Source organism: Malurus melanocephalus, unplaced genomic scaffold, assembly GCF_030028575.1.
Source record: "Malurus melanocephalus ecotype Western Australia unplaced genomic scaffold, MMel_1.1 scaffold_390, whole genome shotgun sequence".
Classification (NCBI taxonomy): Eukaryota; Metazoa; Chordata; class Aves; order Passeriformes; family Maluridae; genus Malurus; species Malurus melanocephalus.
The window spans coordinates 231465-239159 of NW_026623622.1; the positions used below are offsets into that span (position 1 = coordinate 231465).

The 7695-nt window shown below is 34.1% G+C and overlaps 1 protein-coding gene across 1 annotated transcript in view; it reads left to right on the top strand.

Moving 5' to 3' along the window:
- GAD1 (glutamate decarboxylase 1) overlaps nt 1–7272 on the top strand; it is a 30956-nt gene extending 23684 nt beyond the window's left edge. The window contains exons 14-16 of the mRNA XM_057379143.1: nt 558–665; nt 1241–1330; nt 2934–7272. Coding sequence (XP_057235126.1) covers nt 558–665; nt 1241–1330; nt 2934–3107 — 372 coding nt within the window. The 3' untranslated portion in view covers nt 3108–7272. The remainder of the gene's footprint in view (nt 1–557; nt 666–1240; nt 1331–2933) is intronic.
- Nucleotides 7273–7695: the final 423 nt, after the last annotated feature.

Genomic DNA, 7695 nt, shown 5'->3' on the forward strand with positions numbered 1-7695 from the left:
TTTAAAAAAACCCCAAATATTTATTATCAATACTCATATACTTTTGCTGGGATTATGATCTTGACAAAAGATCAGTGGGTAGGCGGGTGACTTCTAGTAAACATATTGCAGACTTTTGCTTGCTGACTTAAATGTACATTTCTAGCAAACTGCTTAGAGGAAATAGCTTCCTAATGCTTACCCTTTCAACTAAGCTGCCATTCCAAGTTTCTGGTCTTTCTGCAACAGCTGTGAAGCCAAGACCTAATATCCAGCATATTTTTGGAAACTGGAAAAAAATACAAAATACTTAAAATAATCTACTAAAAATAGTGAAAGTMCTTGCCATTTTCATATTAAATTATCTTAAAACGAGACAAAACCAAATAATGAATTACAATTAGGCTGCCGTTAGCCACTTTTTTAATGTTGATAAACTCCGCTTTTAAGTTACAAGAAATAATATTACTAAATGTTTTCTACCTGAAAATATTTAAAAGTGAAAACCTGTCTGAAAATATGATTGCATCGAAACAGAAAAAAATGACCCTATAATTCTTACTTGCTTATTAAAACAGGGTACAGTAGGATTTGAAAATCAGATAAATAAATGCCTGGAGCTGGCAGAATATCTCTACACTAAAATCAAAAACAGAGAAGAATTTGAGATGGTTTTTGAAGGGGAGGTAAGTTTGCTTTCACATATATTTGAGCCAAGTCTGTCCTCATGCTTCTCACAGTTCTTCAAGACAGCTATGCAAAACTGTTTTTATTCTCTAAATACATGACTATTGGCAACTGGGCAGTTTTTTGGTCAAATACAATTGTTTTTGTACTCATAATGAGATTATTATGCACACTGAGAACCTGCTATTTTTGCTGTATGTTCTGTTGCTAGTGCCATTACATAAACCTTTGGCTAATAGTATAAACTTAATTTCTCCATTTACCAAGAAAAGGAAAATTGGGTTGCCCTTACTGTGATCCTGAAAAAAAGTTACTCATAAAACTGCACAAAGCATTTGCAGTTCATTAGCACCTAAATATTGTAAATGGGATGATGTATAGGGAATCTAAGGCAGCAGATGCRAGCAGCAGTACTACAATCCATTTCTATCTGTTTAGCACGCAGGACTAGGAAAGTTAATATTAGATTTTGTCTTTCATGTCTGTGATAAGATATGCCAGTGACTAGCCTTTACTATGGAACTGATCTGTATTATTTTTTAATTGATGTATACATTTGTGGTTTTTTYTGCAGCCTGAGCATACAAATGTGTGTTTTTGGTATATTCCTCCAAGTCTCAGGGGCATGCCAGACTCTGATGAGAGGAGAGAAAAGTTACACAGGGTAAGTATTTTTGGTTAAATGTAAAAAGATAATCTACTCTTTCAACCCAAAGTTTATTATTTATTAGAAATAATATATCTGTGTTTTGACACATATTCCAAATTCGGAGACATCAGTTCTCCCTTGCTTGTTATGACCTTGACATTTGTTCACTTTTGTCTCCTATTGATGCTGAAGTCACGTTTTCCCTGTAGAGTCAGAGTCAGAACACTTAGTTATCCTTTGGTTTGGATCACTCCTGTGCTCACAGGTGTTACAAGGATGCAAAAAGTAGCTAGGCCTACAGGCATCACAGACTTGTCTGGAGTGGACAGCCTACCAGCAAGAAAAACAGAAGGGTAATTATTTGAAAATGCTTGGACAGGTAGAGGACATGCAAACCTGCAAGATCCTTCTCAGGTATTTATTTTGATTTAAATGCCAATGCATTAATGCATTTCAGTGAAAAGGAATACCTTTTGGAGGACTTCGGGGTAAATTTATTTGAAGTGGTAGAGGGAAATGAAGGCATCATAGAAGACATCATCAGGAAAAAGTAAAATGTTACTTAGAACTTGAGGGGAACAAAATACATTTATTTTGTAGTAGTGTTTTAGACAGACAGAAGTGGAATGAAATACGGTCAGGAGACAAAAGAATGATTTTATAGGTGCCAAGTTATTGCTCTTTTGTGTGTGAGTGTATGTGTGTTTGTGTGTTAGGGAAGGGAGAAGGATGGGCAGACTTGGGAGATTTTGTAGAGGATTTTATGACTGCACTACAATGGGGAAAGAGAATAGATGAGAATAGAAATTCCTGGGTCAAGCAACATGTTAGTAAAAAAATTGCCAAAAAAAAAAAAATTAAAAAAGAGAGAGAATAGAGGAAGACAGAGGTAAGAGGTAAGAAACAGCAAGAAGGATGAAATATTTGATTTGACCCTATTAAATGTTAGAAGACATCATAAAGCATTCTACAAAACAGTAAAAGAGCCAGACATCTGACCTTGGCTGGCAGAGAGTAGAGCAGGAGAAGGAAGGTCTGGATGGAAAAACTGGGCTTAGTCAATAGCAAATATTAAGACTGTCAGGGCATTATTCTTTGTAAATTAAACCAAGGAAGTTAGATTGCGGTAAATGCACAGTACTGCAAAACTACTGGAAGGTTTCCATGGCTTATGTCAACAGAAAATATTCTTTATGACATAGATCTTGTTGAAAAATTTCCATTGTTGTCCCCCTACACAAGTTGCTTTGAGGATATATAATATTCTCATGGGAAACATCCGTTACCCTCAAAAAGGTCTGAAGTGAACTTCCATAAAGAAGCAGAAAATGTTTCATCATGAAAAAATCTTCAGCACAAAGAAATGAGATGTACATTTAATATATAAAATACTCTAGGATCTATTAATCTGTAAACCAAACAGACAGATATTATTGTTGTCAATTTTCCTTTAAATAGCCAATCCTACATATTTCGGTTTTTAAGCTTTTTCTGTTACAGACATTTTTTATTAAAACAAGTGCCTCTCTGTTTATCTTTTCCAAATTAAGAAATGCTGTGACATACAAGGAAAGAGTAATTTTTCCTTCTCTCTCTCCCTCTCTCTTTTATGATAAAGGTGGCACCAAAAATCAAGGCATTGATGATGGAGTCAGGTACCACCATGGTTGGATATCAGCCTCAGGGCGACAAAGTCAACTTCTTCCGAATGGTCATCTCAAACCCAGCAGCAACCAAGTCTGACATTGACTTCCTCATTGAGGAAATAGAGAGATTGGGGCAGGAGCTGTAGTGGTTGAATTATTTATTTCTGTGATTCACTGTTTTCCAGCACTGGCGATACTTTAACCCAGTTCTGCAGAACAAGTTTTAAGGAAATTCTCTTTCTGTAAGTTCCAATCTCCTAAGACATCCTTAAACAAAACAATTATAGGCTACTGAAATATATATGTATTGGTAGATCATATTATTGAGGGAAAACGTATTATCTTGAAGTTGAAGTACTATTGACTCTTACATTGGTCTTGTTTATTGTAGTCAGCAGGAAATTAATAAGTATTAAAATAGCAAATTAAGAACTCTGCACAGTATATATGTACAGTATAAATAAATATACATAATTCTATATACATACATATATATATATATCTATATATATATATATATATATAAAGTGGTTATAAACTTAGATCTAAGCCACAGCATGTTTTCCACTTTAAGAAAATTAACTTTTCCTTCAACAACTTTGATGTGGATAATGTGCTGCAAGTTTTTCTGCCAGACAGAAATAGACATATAGAAACATTTCTAAAATGTAGATTCTTAGGAGCTAAAGCAAATGTATAACGGTATTAGATCTTACTGTTGGTGCTTTTCTCACATACAAAACAGCAATCTCTAAGAGCACCTTTGAGCAAAATAGTTGTACTTGCCCTTTAGTGTCAAATCAGGGCATAACAGTAGCAGAGTCATTGTAACAGGTATATTATTGCTGTATTTTTAGAGGTTAATTTGTGTAGATTGTGTATACTATTGTTAAATTACTTTGTGTAAAAGGATTTAAATGTAATAGTTTTACAGCAAGATAACYGTTGAATTGTAGGTATCTGAAATATTTGCTTATTTATATGCAGAGATTTACCATGCTGAAGAGTTGTCTTGTATTTTCTTCCATTTGTAATGTAACYTATTTATATATTATTGAAGTTCTAAATAATGTTTATGGTATTTTAGTGTCTTTGTGAGCCAAAGAAAAAATATGAAAATATTAGTTGACACTTTCRTTTAAATCCTAGTGCCCTTAAAGTATAACTTACAGATAATTTTACTGAAGATAAGGAATTCTAACATTGTGTGTATACTGTCAAATTATGAGATCCCTTTAATCTATTAGAATTACGAGAAATTTCAGTTTTATTTATTGTAATGTCAGACTGTCTGTTCAGTGCTCTGAATGCTTTTTTACTGAATATTGACTGCTAACCAAGGCCCCTGGTTTTGAGTTTTATTTCAGGACTGACCTCTGTGACCATTTTAACTAAATTCTGTGGGAATTTTAATGAGCATCATTCTTCTAGTGAAATGGAGTTCACTCTGTTTGGAGCTTATAAAATAAATAAAACCAAAAGTAATCTCAGTATCTTTTAATACAGCTGGCTTTTCCCAATAATTTTAGCTGGTTAGGCTTTTCAAAGTATAGACACTGGATTCATCTTCAGCTTGATCAATTTTAATCATTAGATAATCGATAATTCTGAGTGGAAAAGTCCATACTGGAAACAGAGTAGTGGAACAAAATGGAGRTTCAATAATCCTCTGCTCACTGAGTTAGTGTCATGATGATAAATGGAATATGCTGATTTCAAGTGTTTTCATACATGATTCTATGCAAGTCAGTAATCAATCTCTTTTTCTCCTTCCCCTCCATCTCAGTAATAAAATTGAATTATTTTAGAAACTTTCAGTTTAATAGAGTCATGCTGTGCCCATGGAAAGACACCTACAAGTAGGAGTGATTTCCATCCTGCAGGTCCCACTGGCTGTCTATTGAGGAAGGTGTTTCACATTTTTGGCTGTGTTAGCACAGGGAGAAGAAAAACTGTTATGRTAAATGCTGTATTGTATAGCATAGCCCTTCCAGCTTTTCATAGGACTCTTGCTTATTCCTCTGTCATAGCCTTCTGTAAAATATTTTCTTCAAATTGWGTTGGATCTAAAAATTATTGTAGGTTTGTCACCGATCTTTAGATTTATGAGCATTATTTTCAAAATAGTATCTATATTGTTACTTTTATAACATTAAACCCCCTGGTCATCTTACCAATGCAATATTCCTTTCTTCAGGTTTTTTCCTCAAGACAGTGTAGTTGGTTTCTTGCCTTTTTGCCCTTCAGCCTCAATCTCCCTGAACTATAACCCTATAGTATTAATGTGGATTCAACCCTTGACATTTCCTGATGTAAACATCYATGCTCTGTGACCTGAGGCCTGCAGCACAGCAGTCAGCATGAACATTGACTTGAGCATTAACTTGCRTAATATTAAGTGCCATTCTTTATAAATACCTTCTATTCATCAAAACTAGAGGGTCTCTYATTGACAGCTGTTCTTAGAGCACAGAAAGAAGTTTGTTTTGAAGGAATACATGCCACATTTTTATTAAAAACTTCTGTCTGAATTCTGGTCTCAGTCAAATTTACTTTTTTCAGAGGGCAGCTACAGAAGATTGAAAAAATTGTCAATCCTTCTTGTTAATGGGAAACAATATGAATTAATAYGATCAATCCAAAGATGTACAACTGGTGACTTAGCTTCATTAGAGGATTTTATGTCTACCACAGAAGCACCATGGTTCCTACGATTTCCACCAGTTCTTAGGTGGGAATTTYGATTTCCTCCAACTCCTTGTCAAGTATTTTAATAACAGTGTAACTAAAGCTCTAACTTACCCTCAATCCTCTAAACTTGATATTTGACCCTCACAAACCTCATATCCAGATCAACATCTCAGTATTCTAATAACAGTTTAATGTATTTGAAATGTTAAATCTCCTTGAAGCATATAAACWAGGTGAAGAGAATCCTCCTCATCCTGACCACAAAGCTACAGTGAAGACCTCAATACAGCATCCTGGCATTCATACAGCAAGCTCCTGACAGTTCTGTGGTGTAGTCAGAAACACATCTAGAGYTCTGCAGTACTTTTATAATGTTTTGCTCATTAAAATTTCTGCTTCTTCATTTAGTGGAGTATCTCGTGTTTTGAAGGTCAAAAGCGTCAGAGGTTCTTCCTATTGCCRGTGATGGTTTGCAGCCAGGTGGGAATAATGGTGCTCCTCCTGCCATTTTGGAAGCGAGACAGTAATGCATAGATGTTTTCTCTAAAGGCAGAGGGCATAAATTTATCTTCCTCCCCTCTGCATTTATCTTTCTTTCCTGCAGTGCTGTGTCTTGACACAGAGAAGCACAATTAGATTTTTGCAAAGCATTTAGTTATTTAGTTCTAATATCAGATTCTGGGGTGTTTTCCTGTTACATCTACCATGCTCAACAGACGCTGTTCTCATATTAATTTCTGATTTGGTAAGCTTATTTTAACAGAGCAGCTATAGTCATTAGTGAGAAAACTCATCTKTTTTCTTATTAGGTCATTTCCATCTGAGTAATATGCCACAGCTTCTCAGACTAATGCTTACCTAGAATTTTCCTGCTTTTTAATCTATATACTATTGACTGGGAGAGATTAGGATGTATGGATATACAGAAKTATTGACTAACTCAAAGCATTTTAATTCCAGGTGAGCAACTTTGTTTTTCTGAGGGTTAAAATATACTCTAGGGTAGCAATTTTGCCTTTAAAATCACATGGACAACCACTGTAACTTTGCATGCRTGAATTCAGATCAATTAGATCTGATCTGAACAGGTAAAGATCTTAGCTGAACAGGTAGCTGCAGTGCTTATTAACTGATACAATTTATTTGGAACTGTCTGACCATTGGATAAAAATCAGGAGCAGCTGTTGATTTTGAATGAGAAAATTTCTGATTGTGTTATTAAAGGTAATTTTTAGAGAAGATAGATTGGATGATTCACAGCAGACAGATGAAACCAGGGGCCTTGGGAATAACTCAGAATTTTAAAATCATCATGGACTTTGCTCATAATCTGTTTTTTGAATGGTGACAAATATGAAGAGATTTTTTAAACAGAATCTCTGTTTTGTGGTTTAAGAAATGTTGAAGTTATAAAGAAGTTATGCAATGCAGTTTTAATTTTTCAATAAAAGTTTATCTTAAAAGTTACTCATTTGTCTCATATAATTTTTGTGAGATCTTTTRTTTCCTTAAGAATATGAGACAAAAGCCAGGCAAAATTATCCTTCACCTTAAAAATAGTAAGGGAAATGCTAAGACAACTATTTCATTTTAATTGTGGATTGAATGTGATCTTGTAACAACAGATAGAGTAAGGACCACAAGCACTGAACCTTGATCACTTTKGACAGAACTATTGAGATATTATTACTCAATGTGTATAATATGTATTACTCATGTGTATAATATGAAAAATGTGATTAAAAATCTTGGATTCTAGACCATATTTTGGGGCAACCCACCATTCTCTTGTGGGAGATAAAATAATTTTAGGACTTCTTTTAATACCAAATATATTGAAAAATAAGAGTAGATTTTGAAATCATTGAAATATAAGATTTTCTTTTTCTTGATATAGACACATTCTGATTAATTGCTGCCTTATGCATTATTCATAGAACTGTCATTGATTTTAATAGTATGTAAGAAATTTGATTTTGGTTGCTTTAGGGTAGGATGAGCATGCTTCAATTARGATGAGTTTTCTTAACAGTTTTATTTCCA